Source organism: Saccopteryx bilineata, chromosome 2 (assembly GCF_036850765.1).
Source record: "Saccopteryx bilineata isolate mSacBil1 chromosome 2, mSacBil1_pri_phased_curated, whole genome shotgun sequence".
Classification (NCBI taxonomy): domain Eukaryota; kingdom Metazoa; phylum Chordata; class Mammalia; order Chiroptera; family Emballonuridae; genus Saccopteryx; species Saccopteryx bilineata.
The window spans coordinates 248,550,189-248,565,886 of record NC_089491.1 but is presented as its reverse complement, the minus strand read 5'-3'; the positions used below and the strand labels follow the sequence as shown (position 1 = coordinate 248,565,886).

Below are 15,698 nucleotides of genomic sequence, written 5' to 3'. Positions count from 1 at the left end.
GTTTGCATTTGTGATCGCAGGGGTGTGACTTCCCTTTCCAGTCTACCCAACTGTTAACTACCTCTGGCCTCCCTCCTGCGCCAGCATGACTGAGGAACCCTAACCTCAGAATCCCCTTACCCTGCTCCTTCCTGTTCCACCCTCCACCAGCCTGTCTTAGGCCCCTGGCTCAGCCAGTCTGGTGATGTCCCCAGCCGTGGGCCTTTTGGTGGCCCTTCTTCTAAACCTCTTCTAGTCTCACCTTCCACCCTGACAGGCCTCCATATCACTAAGGAAAGACACCACTCCTCCCTCCTCAGAAGGTCTGCATGTAGCCTGCTTCCAGAGAGAAGGCAGGTACCCTCTCCCTGCTCAGGGTCTCCTGCCAACTCTTTAAGTCCCCATGCTCATTTTTACTGGGACCTGGCTGCCACTCTTGTTCCATCCCCAAGCCTGCCCATCTACCTACACTGCCCCATGGGCCCTGGAGTTGGACCTGCCATCCCCCAAAGCACCAGGCACCCCGCTACTTCCCAAACCCAGAATTCCTCTTTCTGTTGGTCCTAGACCCTGTTCTTCTCAGTCTTGTTTCCCTTCCTCCTTCCCTGCTGCCCCTGCTCTGCTTTGTGCTGTCACTACCTGCCCTCCCGATGCAGGAGTTCTTAAGTCTCTAGCCCTGACTCCACCTCCTGGACTTTTCCCTCTGGTGATCCAGCAGCCTACTCAAGCAGAATTGCTCTCCCAGGCTCCCAGACCCTTTTCAACCCCTGACAAGGATTGAAGGGTCTTGCCCATGAAGCTTTACCCCTGCCTTCTCTGCCTTTACCCTCACATTCTATGGGAGCCCATGGTTGGGCCGTTCTACCTCTGGTATATCCAATCCATCCCTACCGTGCCTACCATGGGCCTCAAGCATCCTGCTCTGTTCACTGCAGGCTTTGCACTGAATACAGTGACCACCAGCTGGGCACCACCGGGCTTCTGGGAGTGGAGGCTGGGTGGGGGTTACAGAGACTGGCTTGCGGCTTTGACCTGGGTCGTCTGCGGGACGCCCTCCCCAGGCCAGTTCCGTAGCGCTAGAGGCAAAGGGGGCTTTGGTGCGTCGCGCTCTTGTTCTCTAGCCCTCTTTCTGCCCCGGACCTGGCCGCATAGTGAGCCCACAGAGGCAACTTCTCTAGAAGGTGGGTGTCCGTGGAGGGAAGGGATATACGAAAGGACCTGGAATTCCTCGGGTGCTCCCCCGCGGCCCCGCCTTCCCCCAGTGTTCCCTGGACCCTTTTTGAGTTCGCCCCAAGTTTGAGAGCGGCCGCTTGGGGGCGGGGTCCGCGCGGAGGGGCGGTGGCGCGGCCGGAGGGTGGGGTCTGGCGCGCGGGGCGGGCGCTGCCGCCTGGCCGGCCGCGGCTGGCCCGGGATCAGGGAGCCGATGTGGAATTTCCTGCCCGCCCCGGCGCCCCTCCTGCCGCCCCCCGCCCAGCCGCGCACTCCGCTTCCGGCCGTTCTCGCTGCGGCCGCACCCGCGCCCGCCCCGCGCTTGCCCCGCGCCGCATGGAGGGCGCAGGGCCCCGGGGGGACGGGCCGGCGCGGCGCCGGGGAGCCGGGGGGCCGCCGCCGCCGCCGCTGCTGCCGCTGCTGCTTCTGCTCTGGCTGCTGCCTGGCCCCGCGGCGCCCCAGGAGCTGAACCCTCGCGGCCGCAACGTGTGCCGTGCGCCCGGGTAGGAACCCGGCCTGGCCGGGGGAGGGGGCCGAGGTGGACTCTCGGGGCCGGAGGAGAGCGGGTCAGGCCTTGGGCGGGGGGAGGGGTGGGCACCCAAGACCTCCCTACGCCAAAAGCGCCGGCCCCTTCAGCCACCCTCGCAGACGCCGGCTCCGCTCCAGGCCAAGACTGGGCGCCGGGCCACGACGGAGCATCCGAGGATACCCGAGACGAGAAGTCAGCAGAGGGGAGAACGGAGTGTAGTGGGCGCCGGGAGGGGTGACACACGGTGTCCAAGATTTCAGACCTAAAAAAAGTGATCCTTTGGCTGGGTTATGAAGACCGTAGGGAGAAGCCGGGAAAGGTATTCCAAGTAGATGGAATAGTATGTGCAAAGGCCCGGGGCACGAGTGTGACTCCAGTTATGAGGGAGGTTAAGGGTCGAGAGGAGGTGGAACTGCGCTGTAGAAAGGTAGGAGCCGAGAAGGTCTTGAGGCAGTCGAGATTCAGAAGGACAGATGTGTTTCTTAGAAAGATCGGGCGCGGGTGGAAGAAGGGTGGTGGTGGAAGTGGGCACCGAGGAACCTGCGCTCAGAGTTCAACCAGAAGCGGGAATTGGAAGGACAATGATGTGCACAGGGGTCGGAGGATGTGGAACTCCCCGGTGGGGATACTGGGGCGTCACCAGGACCCGGCTGGGGAAGCCAGTGTAGGACAGGCATGAGGCAGGCCCTGCGGAAGGGCGGCGGGTCCAGGATTGAGCACAAGGGTCGGAGGACCTAGTGGACCAAAGGCCACAGCGAGGTCAAGGACATCTCCGCACAGGGGCAAGGAGCCGGCGTTCCTTGGCGCATGTTGGGAGGCGCCGCGCGAGTGGGAAGCTGGAGAGGCGGCCGCGGGGTTCGGCCTGGGTCCCGTCGGGGCTCTTTGGGCTATAGGGCCCTGGGAGGCCGCGTCCGGGGGCTCGGCTGGCCGTCTCCCCAGACAAGGGGCTGCGATGAGGCCGCGCGGGGTTTCCGAGTTTGGATCCCGAGGCGCTCAGACCCCTCCCCGCTGCGAGCCCCGCCTCCGAGGCGGAGGCCGGCCTGGCCCGCCATCTGCTTCGCATCGACGCCGACACAGCCTCCCGGGCCTCCCCGGCCGAAGGAATGCAGCGGCGGTGGCGGGCGGGGCCCTGCCTGGAGAGGGGGAGGGCGCGGGCGCGATCGCCGCAGGCCCTGCCTATCGGCCTCAGCCGTTCTTCCTCTTAGGGTCGGTGCTGGGGGATCCGGTGGCAGGCTGGAACTGTCGGAAGTCTGAGACTTTCGATCCTACTTCCCGTTACCTGGAGACCTCCCAATGAGGCGGCCCTTTCTAGTAGCCAACAACCCAGACTTGGGTTTCAGAATCTGTTGCTACCTCTCTCCATCTGTATGGCTCTGGGCAAATTGCTTAACCTCTGGGCCTGTCTCTGCTTCTGTCAAATGGGTTCGGTGATGGTTCCCACCTCAGGGAGTGCAGGAGGGATGACTACTATCATGTGTGGAGCTGGTTAGTGGCAAGGACAGCCACTTTGGGCACTGCCCAACTGGGGCCTGGGCTATCTCATGTTACTATCACAAGGTTCCCACCAGCAGTTCCCTTTCCCCAGAGTTGTTGCGCCAGGGGAGGGGAGCGAACACTCACCCAATAAAATCCTATGCGTCTTGTGCGTGTCAGACCTGTGGTTGGTGCAGGGGTACAACAGGGAGACAAACACCCATCTCCCTGTGGTGGAGGAGACTTACAGCAAGTCATCTGACATCTAGCAAGGGCTGGGGAGGAGTGTTCAGCTGGGGAGTGCTGTTTCCTTTAGGGTGATCTGGGAGACCCTCTGAGAGGTAATAAGTGGGTAGAGACCTGCAGAAGGGGAGGTCACTTCTGGTGTCAGGGTGAGGCCCTGAGTGCAGAGGGCCTGCTGGAAAGACCACGGAGGCTAGGTAGAGCCTGGGAGGGGGATGGTGGAGGAGAGGCTAGAATGAGGGTGCTGACCACAGGGGGGGTCTGCCCACTGCTCTGAGGACTTGGACTTTTTGTCTGAGGGCCGAGGTACAAAAGCTCACAGAGGTTTTGCAGAAGAGAGGTGGGACCTGACAAAGGTTGGCTTTCAGGTGTCTGAGGAACTGGAGACGGGATGGCAGAAGATGGGGCCAGTTAGGGAGTCAGGAGAAATCAGGGAGAGCCAGGGTGGCTCTCACAGGGCTGGGGCAGAGCAGAGGAGAAGTGGCCTGTCGCATCTTAGTCCATTTTAGGAGGTAGCAGCACCATGCATGTGTGTACTGTAAGAGTGCAGTCAGGGGGTTCAGCCTCCCAGCCTGAAAAGACAGAGCTTCCCTGAGATGAGGGGAAGCTAGGAATTCAGTGTTGGGAGGAGCCCCCCCCCCAAAGAAGACTCCAAGGCATTATTGGTATCTTGATGGAACTGGTGAGGTGAGCTTCTGGAGAGAAGAGGAGGGGTGTTCAGGGGAGCAGCCAGCAGGTATAGGATAGGAGCCTGGAGCCTTCTCAGCATGGATGGGGAAGCCGACTACAGGCTTGACTGAGCTTAGTTTGTGCCAAATGCTTGAGACATCCTGGCTTTCTTTATCCTGCCAAATCTATGGGCTCCATTCTATAGATAAGGAGCCTGAAGCTCAGAGAAGTTAAGTTCTGTGCCTAAGATCACACAGCAAGTGGCAGATGCAGCCATCGAATCCAGCTCACTAGGGCCCTAAAACCAGGCTTCTAACCACAGAGCCATGAAGCCAGGTGGAAGGTGGTCAGTGCTCCAGGACCATCTCAACAGGCTATAAGGCAAGGCTGCCTGCAGGAGGACACCTGCAGAGCCTCTCCTCCCATAGACCTGGGTTCAGAACTGGCAGAAAATAAGGAGAGGGATGGGCATGCAAACCTGATCTCCCTCAGATGGGCACCAGGAGCCCTGGGGCAGGCCTGGAAGGGGGCAGGAGAAGCCAGGCCTCCTTTGTGGTCCTGTGTTGAGTTTCCAGTTCTATTTTGGAAAATAAGCTAGGCCCCTTTCCTCCACTTTGAGGTTTTATGGATCCTGTTCCCCAGGTGCCACATCTTTGGCCTGAGGGAGAATCAAGCTCTTTTGGTGGAGTGGGACCCTGAGTCCCATCCAGGGTGTGCTAATGTCCTGGAGCTGGGAAATGGTTGTTGGAGTCATCTTCTGAGGGGCATGATGTAGGGCAGCTGCAGCTTTTCCCTTCCCAGCTTGGCCCACTCCCCAGGTTCCTTAGGCCCCCTCCCAATCTCTTCCCACCACCACATCCTGGTTCAGATTCTTCTGGGGAAAAAAAAGCATATTCCTTTTTTCTAAAATGTGAATGGCTGCTGTGTGCCTTTAGGATTTGGATGAAGTTCTAGGTTTGATGGGACCCTATGAATTTGCACCTGAGTGTCTGTTCCTTCTCAGCCTCCCAGCCTCCTTTGCCCCCTAAGTGTGGGAACACCTCACTTCAGCCCTTGTGCATCCTCTGCAATAGTTGTGGCTTCATTAGGCAGGGCCTCCAAACCTTTATGCCTACACACCCCATCAGCCCAGGATTTTTTGGACATTGTACTACCTTGAAATGTGACAATTATAAATTATTTGCCTCCTATTGAGGTGACATCATGTACCTTGTAAAGACAAAATTAAACAAGATTTTAAAACATAGAAGTAGATGTTTTAGTATCTCCTTCCTTCACCTCAAGTCTTGCCCTGGTGCTCTGGAGACCTCACAGTTTATCTTCCTTACTCTTGTGAAGGACTCTCGGGTTGTGCCCTACCCCTCTAGAAGACCCCTCCACTGAGTGGACGCCTCAGTGTGTCCACATTCACCTCACCCAGAGGCTGCACATCTGCCGTGGCTAACCTTAACTGGTCAACCAAGATGTCATGCTTGAGCAGGTCTGAGAGGCCCAGATACCTCTCCCCTTCCCCTATCACACTGCTGTCCCTCCTGGGACATGTGGGGTCTCTTTCTCAGGCCTACTGAATGGGGAGGAGGGTACTGAAAGTTAGGTGGGATGGGAAGACTCCTTGTAGAGAGGACTGGGAATTTCTAAAAAGTTAGGTTTATTGGTGGTCTGCCCTCTGCTACCTACCAGTGTCAAATGCTAGAGGGCTGGAATTTGTCTTTCTTATTCTCTGGGACTCTCCCAAACCTAGAAACTAGAACAGTACCTGGCGGGGATACACTGTGGGACCCTGATAACCACTTTCCCAAGGCACAGTGGAGGTTAGGAAAGCCCCAGTGAGGACAGGGATTGGGGCTCAGGCTCCTCTCTCTGCCTGCAGCTCCCAGGAGCTCACGTGCTGTGCCGGCTGGAGGCAGCAGGGAGACGAGTGTGGGATCGGTGAGTGGGACATCCTGGGGACCTGGGCAATGGGTGGGATACGGAAAGGCGGGATTAGTGTGGGGTCTGGACACGCGGCAGCTTGGGCCCTTCTCGTCCGCAGCGGTGTGTGAAGGCAACTCCACGTGCTCGGAGAACGAGGTGTGCGTGCGGCCGGGCGAGTGCCGCTGCCGCCATGGCTACTTCGGTGCCAACTGCGACACCAGTGAGCGCTGATCTCGGCGGGGCGCTGGGCGGTGGGGCTGGATACTAGAGAGAGGGGCGGGGCCTGTGAGTAGGGCGGTGTCTGATCCGGGAACTGGATCAAGGTCGAGAGCTAGTTCCCAGAAGTGGGGGTATGGTGGGGGAGTAGGGGGTCGAGTGTGGGGAAAGCAGACAGGTTCAGGATGGGTTTCGGCTCCCTCGCCAGTGCCCGGGCCTCCCACTCTCTCCGCTCGCCCCTATAGAGTGCCCGCGCCAGTTCTGGGGACCCGACTGCAAGGAGCTGTGTATCTGTCACCCCCACGGGCAGTGCGAAGACGTGACTGGCCAGTGTACGTGTCACGCGCGGCGCTGGGGAGCACGCTGCGAACATGCGTGCCAGTGCCAGCATGGCGCGTGCCACCCGCGGAGCGGCGCGTGTCGCTGCGAGCCTGGCTGGTGGGGCGCTCAGTGCTCCAGCGCATGCTACTGCAGCGCCACGTCGCGCTGCGACCCACAGACGGGCGCGTGCCTGTGCCATGCAGGCTGGTGGGGCCGCAGCTGCAACAATCAGTGTGCCTGCAACACGTCGCCGTGCGAGCAACAAAGCGGCCGCTGCCAGTGCCGTGAGCGAACGTTCGGCGCGCGCTGCGAGCGCTACTGTCAGTGCTTCCGCGGCCGCTGCCACCCTGTGGATGGCACGTGCGCCTGCGAGCCGGGCTACCGCGGCAAGTACTGCCGGGAGCCGTGCCCTGCGGGCCTCTATGGCCTGGGCTGTCGCCGCCGGTAAGCACGGGTTCCGGCCCAGGATGGGGAGGAGGAAGGGCAGGCTGCTGAAGGGGGAGGGAGTTAGGTGGCTCCGGGCCCCGCCTAGCCTCCCGCCCCTTCCCCAGATGCGGTCAGTGCAAGGGCCAGCAGCCATGCACAGTGGCGGAGGGCCGCTGCCTGACCTGCGAACCCGGCTGGAACGGCACAAAGTGCGACCAGCCGTGTGCCACCGGCTTCTATGGCGAGGCCTGCAGCCACCGCTGCCCACCATGTCGTGATGGGCACGCCTGCAACCACGTCACTGGCAAGTGCACGCGCTGCAACGCGGGCTGGATCGGCGACCGGTGAGCAGCCCGTGCCAGAATTGGTCTCAGCTCCGCAACCCCCCAACCCCGCCTTCCCCGAAGCCCTCTCCGAAGAGCACTATGGGCTTGGGTTTGTTTGCCTCCATTTCCGCTCTCCGTCCCCTCTTTTCAGGTGTGAGACTAAGTGCAGTAATGGCACTTACGGCGAGGACTGCGCATTTGTATGCGCCGACTGCGGCAGCGGCCACTGCGACTTCCAATCCGGTCGTTGCCTGTGCAGTCCTGGAGTCCACGGACCCCAGTGAGTGCCTTAGGACCAAAAGGAGGTTGAAAGATACAACCCAATGCAGCCAGACCCCAGGGGCTTCTTTGTTAGTGTGATCCAAGTTTGACCCTTCAACTTTGGCCTTTTTACCTTAGCTAGAGAGTGACAACAGGCTCTTTAGGCAACAGGTTCTTGGTGTGGAGCCCGCGCTTTGAGCCGGATCCGGCAACCAGTTCAGCCTGTGGTCATTGGGCTCCTAAGGACTACAGAGCTGAGGTTGACCCTGAGCTGGTGTAGAGCGAGTAGGGACCTCCATTTACAGTCAAGGGTCTGATCTAGCAGCCTCTCTTCCCACCTACACAAGAATCAGCCCAAGAAATGGGCACTGCGGCCCAGTGATCACTGGTCGGTCTCCCAGGACCCCCTCCCGCTGGTGTGCACACACACATTCATTTCTAATATAATTGTCGAGTGTGTGCCCGAAGGTGGAGGTGGGCATCAATTAATAGAGAATGGAGCCCCAGGACCGGGGTTGGTTGACCGCGGGGGCGAGGGCGGGAGCCTTCATGGAGGGTCGATGTGGCCCTCCCTAAACCTGCGCCTCCACAGCTGTAACCTGACGTGCCCGCCGGGGCTCCACGGTGTGGACTGCTCCCAGGCCTGCAGCTGCCATGAGGACTCGTGCGACCCAGTCACCGGTGCCTGCCGACTTGGTGAGTTGGTGAGCGCGGTGTCTGGTTGTGAGATATGCGGGCATGCGGGCACCCTAGCTGACCCTAATACTCCACAGAGACCAACCAGCGCAAGGGGGTGATGGGCGCAGGCGCGCTGCTTGCCTTGCTCCTGGGACTGCTGCTCTCGCTGCTCGGCTGTTGCTGCGCCTGCCGCGGCAAGGACCCCGCGCGCAGGTGAGGGCCGATGCCGTCCGGTTCTCTCTTGGCCTGAGGACACACCCTGCCAGTGGTTCTGCGGGACCTTTTCCCACCGATCCCACTCTCTGGCCCGAGCCCTGGCCCCACCCTTGAAGTGTGGCCCTTCCCTCTTTTCAGCTCAGGCGCCACCCTGTCTGTTTCGGGCTGTAGCCGAGATCGAACCTCCCTCTCCAGACCCCCGCTCAGCCCCGCCCCACCCAGGCCCCACCCTTCACTCAGGCCCCGCCCCCGCAGGGAGCTCTCACTTGGGAGGAAGAAGGCACCGCAAAGACTGTGCGGCCGCTTCAGCCGTATCAGCATGAAGCTGCCCCGGATCCCGCTCCGCAGGCAGAAGCTACCCAAGGTCGTAGGTAAAGATGCCGGCACAGAGTCTCTGGGGGAACACCTTCTCACCTTCTCACTCATGAGGCTGCTGGGAAATAGGTGTGAAGGCGTCCGTGTGGGGAAATGCTTGGCCTTGAATGTTGACGTGAGTGACCCTGGGGAGGTGCAATCTGAGAGAAGAAAAGGGGATGATGAGTCAGGAAGGAAGATAGGAGGTCTAGGTGTGCAGGCAGGTGTGGGGGCATGTATGGGAGGCCTTGGGCCCTGACTCTGTCAGTGCAAATGCATCTGGGGTGCAGTGTGGGGGGGTGTGGACATCTGGGCTGGGCAAGCCCCCCACAGTCTGTAGGAGTATATGCTAAGGCCTGGTGCATTCATCTGGAGTTGCAGGTGAACTGTGGGGCACCTGTGCAAGGCAATTGCTGGCACCAAAAGATGATTCACCCCCCTGCCTGGATCCCCTGCAGTGCCCTGGGTCCTTCCTGGAAATTGGGCAGGCTGGCCCTGGGGCCCAGACCCTACCAAAGGACCCTGGGTTGTGGGGAGGAGGTGCTTCTTCTCTTCATCTGCACTGACCGACACCAGAAATGGACTCTCTTTTCCTCTTAGTTTCAAAAATGAGGGTGAGAGGGAGACTCAGTCTTCTGGGAGGTAAAGATAGAGACAACTGAGAAACCCCTTGGCCCACCCAGCAGAGTGAATCTTTGGATACAGGTGTAGGGGCTGGACCCCACATCCCATCTATGAAATGGGGGACAGGCCAGCCAGCCTGTGGGATTACCCCATTATGAGGTCTGCATCTGTAGAGGCCTGGAGGTACACCTGCTAAGATGGGCTGAGCCAAAGTTGAATTTGCACATTTTGGGCTCAAAAGTGCTCCAGAGCTTCCTGGGTTCTATGAGGCAGGGTCTGAAGCATGGCTTGAAGACTACGGTGGCCTACCCGACCTTGCCTCTTTTTATTTATTTATTTATTTTGAGAGAAACAGAGACAGAGATAGATAGGAAGGAAGAGAGATGAGAAGCATCATCTCTAACTCATAGTTGCAGCTCTTCAGTTGTTCATTGATTGCTTCTCATACGTGCCTTGACTTGGGGGCTCCAGCCAAGCCAATGACCTCTTGCTCAAGCCAGCAGCTTTGGGCTTCAAGCCAGCGACCATAGGGTCATGTTTAGGATCCCAAGCTCAAGCCAGCAATCCAGGCCCCACGCTTAAGGTGGTGGGCCCCGTGCTCAAGCTGGTGAGCCAACGCTCAGGCTAGCAACCTGGGGTTCCTAGGTCCTCAGCGTCCAAGGTTGACACTCTATCCACTGCACCACCACCTGGTCAGGCTCCAGCCTTGCCTTTTCCCAACACTTCAGCCCAATCTTTTCCAGCTTGCTGGCTGCACACACTTGCTTTGAACCTTTGAGTATGTTTATTTACCCTGATTCACTGCTACCCATTCTGCCACTCTGGCCTAGTGTCACTCTGCCTGTCCCACCCACAGTCTTAGAGTAGGGCTAGTGCTTCATCATTTGTGGCAGGGCGGCTATGGAAGATACAGGCTGGGGCGGGGCAGGGCCCCTGGCAGCTGTGCCTCCCTCCTTCCCCAGTGGCCCATCACGACCCGGACAACACGCTCAACTGCAGCTTCCTGGAGCCGCCCTCAGGACTGGAGCAGCCCTCACCATCATGGTCCTCCCGGGCCTCCTTCTCCTCCTTTGACACCACTGATGAAGGCCCTGTGTACTGTGTACCTCATGAGGGTAAGTACCACTCTGCTTAAGCCTTGCTCCAGCCCAGTGAAATGTCCAGCTTAAAAGATCTCTGTGCGGCCCTGGCCGGTTGGCTCAGCGGTAGAGCGTCGGCCTGGCGTGCGGGGGACCTGAGTTCGATTCCCAGCCAGGGCACATAGGAGAAGTGCCCATCTGCTTCTCCACCTCCCCCCCCCCCGCCTCCTTCCTCTCTGTCTCTCTCTTCCCCTCCCGCAGCCGAGGCTCCATTGGAGCAAAGATGGCCCAGGTGCTGGGGATGGCTCCTTGGCCTCTGCCCCAGGCGCTAGAGTGGCTCTGGTCTCGGCAGAGCAACGCCCCAGAGGGGCAGAGCATTGCCCCCTGGTGGGCAGAGCTTCGCCCCTGGTGGGCGTGCCAGGTGGATCCGAGTCGGGCGCATGCAGGAGTCTGTCTGACTGTCTCTCCCCGTTTCCAGCTTCAGAAAGAAAAAAAAATTTAAAAAAAAAATCTCTGTGCTCTGGCCTTGGCCAGATGGCTCAGTGGTAGAGCGTTGGCCTGGCGTGCAGGAGTCCCGGGTTCGATTCCCGGACAAGGCACACAGGAGAAGCACCCATCTGCTTCTCCACCCCTCCCCCTCTCCTTCCTCTCTGTCTCTCTCTTTCCCTCCCGCAGCCAAGGCTCAATTGGAGCAAAGTTGGCCCAGGCACTGAGGATGGCTCTATAACCTCTGCCTCAGGTTCTATCTAGAATGGCTCTGGTTGCAACAGAGCAATGCCCCAGATGGACAGAGCATCGCCCCCTGGTGGGCATGCCAGGTGGATCCCGGTCGGGTACATGCGGGAGTCTGTCTGACTGCCTCCCCATTTCCAGCTTCAGAAAAATACAAAAAAGAAAAAAAAGAAAAAAAAAATCTCTGTGCTCTGAGGTATAGGCAGCATGGAGAGGAAGAGTGTAGTGATGCTATAAATGGGCATCAGAAGTTGCAGAGTGGGGTTCTGTGGGGTCTGGGGAGATGGGGTGGGCTCTCCATTTTCTAAGCACAGCCCAGGTTCATTTCTGGGGAAGACTCAGGCTGAGCCTGAGTAGGCAGTGGCAGAGTTGACAGGAGGGAAGATCTACAGTATATGGCACACCTTTTGGCTGAAGCCTTGGTCCACAAACAGCAAGAAGGAGCCTAACTGACTGGGATTCTGGCTTCTTTCCTCCTCTATCATCCACCTGAGTGACCTTGGGCAGGTAGCTAACCTGAGCCTTAGAACCCTTATTTCTTTTTTTTTTTTTTTGTATTTTTCTGAAGCTGGAAATGGGGAGGCAGTCAGACAGACTCCCGCATGCGCCCGACCGGGATCCACCCGGCACGCCCACCAGGGGCGATGCTCTGCCCACCAGGGGGCGATGCTCTGCTGCGACCAGAGCCACTCTAGCGCCTGGGGCAGAGGCCAAGGAGCCATCCCCAGCGCCCAGGCCATCTTTGCTCCAATGGAGCCTTGGCTGCGGGAGGGGAAGAGAGAGACAGAGAGGAAGGAGGGGAGGGGGGGTGGAGAAGCAAGTGGGCGCTTCTCCTATGTGCCCTGGCCGGGAATCGAACCCGGGTCCCCCACACGCCAGGCCGACGCTCTACCGCTGAGCCAACCAGCCAGGGCCAAAACCCTTATTTCTTAAAGGAAGATAATGCGAATCCCCTTGGGGGTTCATAGTGGCCCCCAGGCTCGGGATGTAGTATGGGAGGGGTCAAGGCCAGACTGAGGTTGGGGCTTTAGCTTGGAACTACTTTTCACCCCCACCCCACCCTCCATCATTCAGCTACAGCTCTGGGGCTAAGAACTAGATTTGTGGTTAGTGTTACAAATGCACCACACAGGTTTGGATGCCAGGCCGATCAAACACCAGTAAGGGCAGAGAGAGGAAGGGAGGAGGAGGAAAAGTTTGGACCTGGAGGCTGGACCGCTCGGCCTCTTTCTGTTGGTGTTGACTGTCCTCTTCTTCCTTTGTCAGAGGCGGCAACCGAGAGCCGAGAGCGAGAAGTCCCCACTGCCCCTTCGGAGGCGCAGGCGCCGTCCCCGGCGCCAGTGACCACGCTAGCATCATCGGAGGAGGCAACGCCTCTCCCTGCGTCCTCTGACAGCGAGCGGTCGGCATCTAGCGTGGAGGGGCCAGGCGGGGCGCTGTACGCACGCGTGGCCCGGCGCGAAGCCCGGCCGGCCCGGGCCCGGGGAGAGGCTGGAGCCCTGTCGCTTTCGCCATCGCCCGAGCGAAGGAAACCACCACCACCTGACCCTGCCACCAAACCCAAAGTGTCTTGGATCCACGGCAAACACAGTGCTGCCGGCGCTGCCCGTGCGCCTTCACCACCACCTCTGGGCCCCGAGGTGGCACCCAGCCCCAGCAAGAGGAAACGGACGCCCAGCGACACGTCGGCGCGGCCAGAAGAGCCCGGCAGCCCCAGGACCCGCGACCCGACGCCACGGCCCCCGGGGCTGGTCGAGGAGAAGCCAGCCCTCGCCGCTCCCTCGCCACCCCGGGCTCGGGCGCGGGGCCGTGGCCCTGGCCTGCCGGAGCCCACGGACGCTAGCGGTCCCCCGCGCAGCGCGCCAGAGGCCGCCTCCATGCTGGCCGCGGAGCTGCGCGACAAGACTCGCAGCCTGGGTCGTGCCGAGGGGACCTCGGGCGCACAAGGACCCCGGGAGAAGCCGGTGCCGCCACAAAAGGCCAAGCGCTCCGTGCTGTCCGCCTCGCCGGCCCGCACGCCCCCTGCACCTGAAGCCCCAGGGCTGGAGAAGGCGGTGGCCTGCGCACCTGTGCCTGACACCCCCCGGAAGAAGACCCCCATCCAGAAGCCACCGCGCAAGAAGAGCCGGGAAGCGGCGGGCGAGCTGGGCAGGGCGGGCGCACCCACCCTGTAGCGGGCGGCTGCCCAGCCTCGCCTGCAGCTTCACCTGGCTTCGCAGCGCTGCTTGCCGCCCCTTGTTCGGTGCCCGCCCAGCGTCTCATGCAGCAGCCTAGGCGCCGCGGCCTCGCGGGGGCTGAGGCCAGACCCGTCAGGAGGGAGGCTGCCTTTCGTTGGCTCAGGCCCCAGTGGCGGCTCCCATTGGTCAAAGCCTGACAAGCGCTTAGCCGGCGACTCCCTTTGCATTGACCGAGTTATGTAAGGTTCCGGCTAGCCAGGGTCTCAAGGGCCAGGACCAGAGGGTTCTGCCTAGAGACCACCTCTTACTGGCCAAGCGTGCACTTGGCTGGGCCTACCTTCTTATTGACTGAGGTCAGAAGCACTTCTGCCCCATCTGCCTCTCATTGCCAGGGCCTGGCGCCTCTGGCTGGAGGAGTCTCCTTTCCTTGACTGCATCCCCAGGCTACTTCCACTGGCAGGGCTTCAGGGCATCTGGCTGACCTGAGTCTGCGGAGGAGGGCTGGTCTCTGCTCCTCAGTGTCTCAGCATCCTGGGCTCAGTCCTTCCCACTCTTCTTCTCGCTGTTTCCCTTGCCCCAGCCTCCCCAGCCCTAGCCCCTCAGCTGTCAGCTGGTTTTGATGGTCTCCCACCAGGCCACACTCTGGTGGGAATCCGAGGGGCACTCCAGTAGCCTGAGGAGATATATTTATAGGCCCCCGGCAGGGCTGCTCCCACCTCAACCGGGTGCCCCAGGATGGGCGTCTCCCGGCAGGGGCTTGCCTAAAGCTTTCTTAATAAAGTGCCTTTTCCCTCTGTGCTCTGACTGCTTCCTATCTGAGGAGTCTCGGACAAAGATGTCCCTCCCAAGTTGCATGTGATCTCTTCCAGCTGGCATTCACACCCCAAGTATCCATCAACCTAAGTGGAGCCCAGAAGACCAGGCGTGGGTCTCCCAGTACCACGTTGGAAGAGGGTGTGTCCATGTGCCCTCGTTCATTTATCAAGTTAATTTCTCATTCATTTTGGCTTGCTCCATCCTGGACTGGCAGCTCAGGATGAAGAATTGGTCAGAACAAATCAGTTGGAATCCCTTGACTATAAGTAGTGGGTGCGTGGGGCTGCATCTGACCTGTGCTTTCCCTGTTGGCCACTGTTGTTACACTTGGGGACTCTGAGCTGTTTGGTTTGGCTAGGTCAGGTCAGAGGCTGAGGCTGGGGGCAGTAAGCCACGGGCACAGCCTCCAGCTGGGCCTCATCTGGCACAAACAAGATAGTCTGCCACTGCACAGAGCCCCGCTGTCTGCCTCAATGGGCTCCTTGTCCTCAGCCGGAAACATTCACCCACCCACCCTGCCAGTCTGCGGGTGTTGGGGGGAGGAGGGAAGCAGGCCTGGCCCAGAGCCCTGACTCGCCTCGGAGGCAGCCCCTCTCTCTGGCCTCACCTTCTATCTGAACATGTGTCTCCCAGTGTCTTCAATGCTTCTGGCCCTCGGGCAGGCCTCCTAAAGATCTTCCTGAGCTTTAGAGCCTTATTTTGCTGGGGCGCTCGCTGTTCTCCATCCATCTGGGCTCTTCCTATCTCCCTTCCTCTGCCTGTCGCCCCTCTTCCCCATATTTTGATGCCCAGCAATTTTGTTCAGGAGATTCTGACAAGACTCTAATCATCTTCTACCCCTGCACTGTGGACCACAGTGCACAAAAGTCTGACCAATGCTGGCGCTTCAGGGGTCTCAACTAACAAGTCTGGCCATCTGGCTGGATACCACATTAAGGTCAACTTCAGTAACCCATTCAGGGACTCAGCCACCTGAGTGGAGATGGCCTCATGCCACAAATGGGACATCTGGTGGGGCTTGCACAAACAGTGCCTGCATCTGACCTGATTAGGCAGCACATGGGTTCTGTATCTCCAGGACATGCTGCTTCTCTTGGGCCAGCTGGGCACCCTCCTAGCCATGGCCCTGCAGCTAGCTGGCCTCTGATCCATTTGGGCACCGGGCCATACTGGCTGCTAAGGGCTGAGAACACAGGCTCAAAAATTGGCCAGGAGGGGTACATGGCCAGCTGGGCCCAGTGAGGGCAGGGCAGTGACTGAGGGGGTAGGGGTGGACAGTGCAGTGGCTCAGGCCACACTCTTGCTGTACCCCTTGCCCCTCCATCACCACCACTCACCACACTGTGGATCCTGATCCTTCACCCCTAGTTAGCTCCATCTATCCCTCTTCCTCCAGCCTGGACCAGCAATGGTCATCTTGACCAGGACTTTCTTTTTTTCTTTTCTTTTTTTTACA

General features: G+C 59.7%; 2 protein-coding genes across 2 annotated transcripts in view; one reads left to right on the top strand and one right to left on the bottom strand.

Annotated features, from left to right (window-relative positions):
- ZNF74 (zinc finger protein 74) overlaps window positions 1-15,698 on the bottom strand; it is a 182,051-nt gene that overhangs the window by 138,172 nt on the left and 28,181 nt on the right. The gene's annotated exons all lie outside the window — the stretch shown is intronic.
- SCARF2 (scavenger receptor class F member 2) lies at window positions 1,413-14,212 on the top strand. The gene is made up of 11 exons (XM_066259908.1): window positions 1,413-1,691; window positions 5,973-6,031; window positions 6,135-6,236; window positions 6,478-6,997; window positions 7,105-7,323; window positions 7,457-7,585; window positions 8,159-8,262; window positions 8,340-8,457; window positions 8,716-8,831; window positions 10,401-10,553; window positions 12,516-14,212. Exons 1-11 carry the CDS (start codon window positions 1,525-1,527, stop codon window positions 13,421-13,423), a joined length of 2,595 nt encoding a protein of 864 aa, XP_066116005.1. The 5' UTR covers window positions 1,413-1,524; the 3' UTR covers window positions 13,424-14,212.

What these genes read in the sequence shown, in the direction of transcription:
- SCARF2 (XM_066259908.1), top strand. Translation starts at nt 1,525, where the DNA reads ATGGAGGGCGCAGGGCCCCGGGGGGACGGGCCGGCGCGGCGCCGGGGA. An exon ending in GAAGCTACCCAAGGTCGTAG is followed by an intron (nt 8,832 to 10,400) that starts GTAAAGATGCCG and finishes CTCCTTCCCCAG; the next exon opens with TGGCCCATCACGACCCGGAC. An exon ending in GTACTGTGTACCTCATGAGG is followed by an intron (nt 10,554 to 12,515) that starts GTAAGTACCACT and finishes TTCCTTTGTCAG; the next exon opens with AGGCGGCAACCGAGAGCCGA.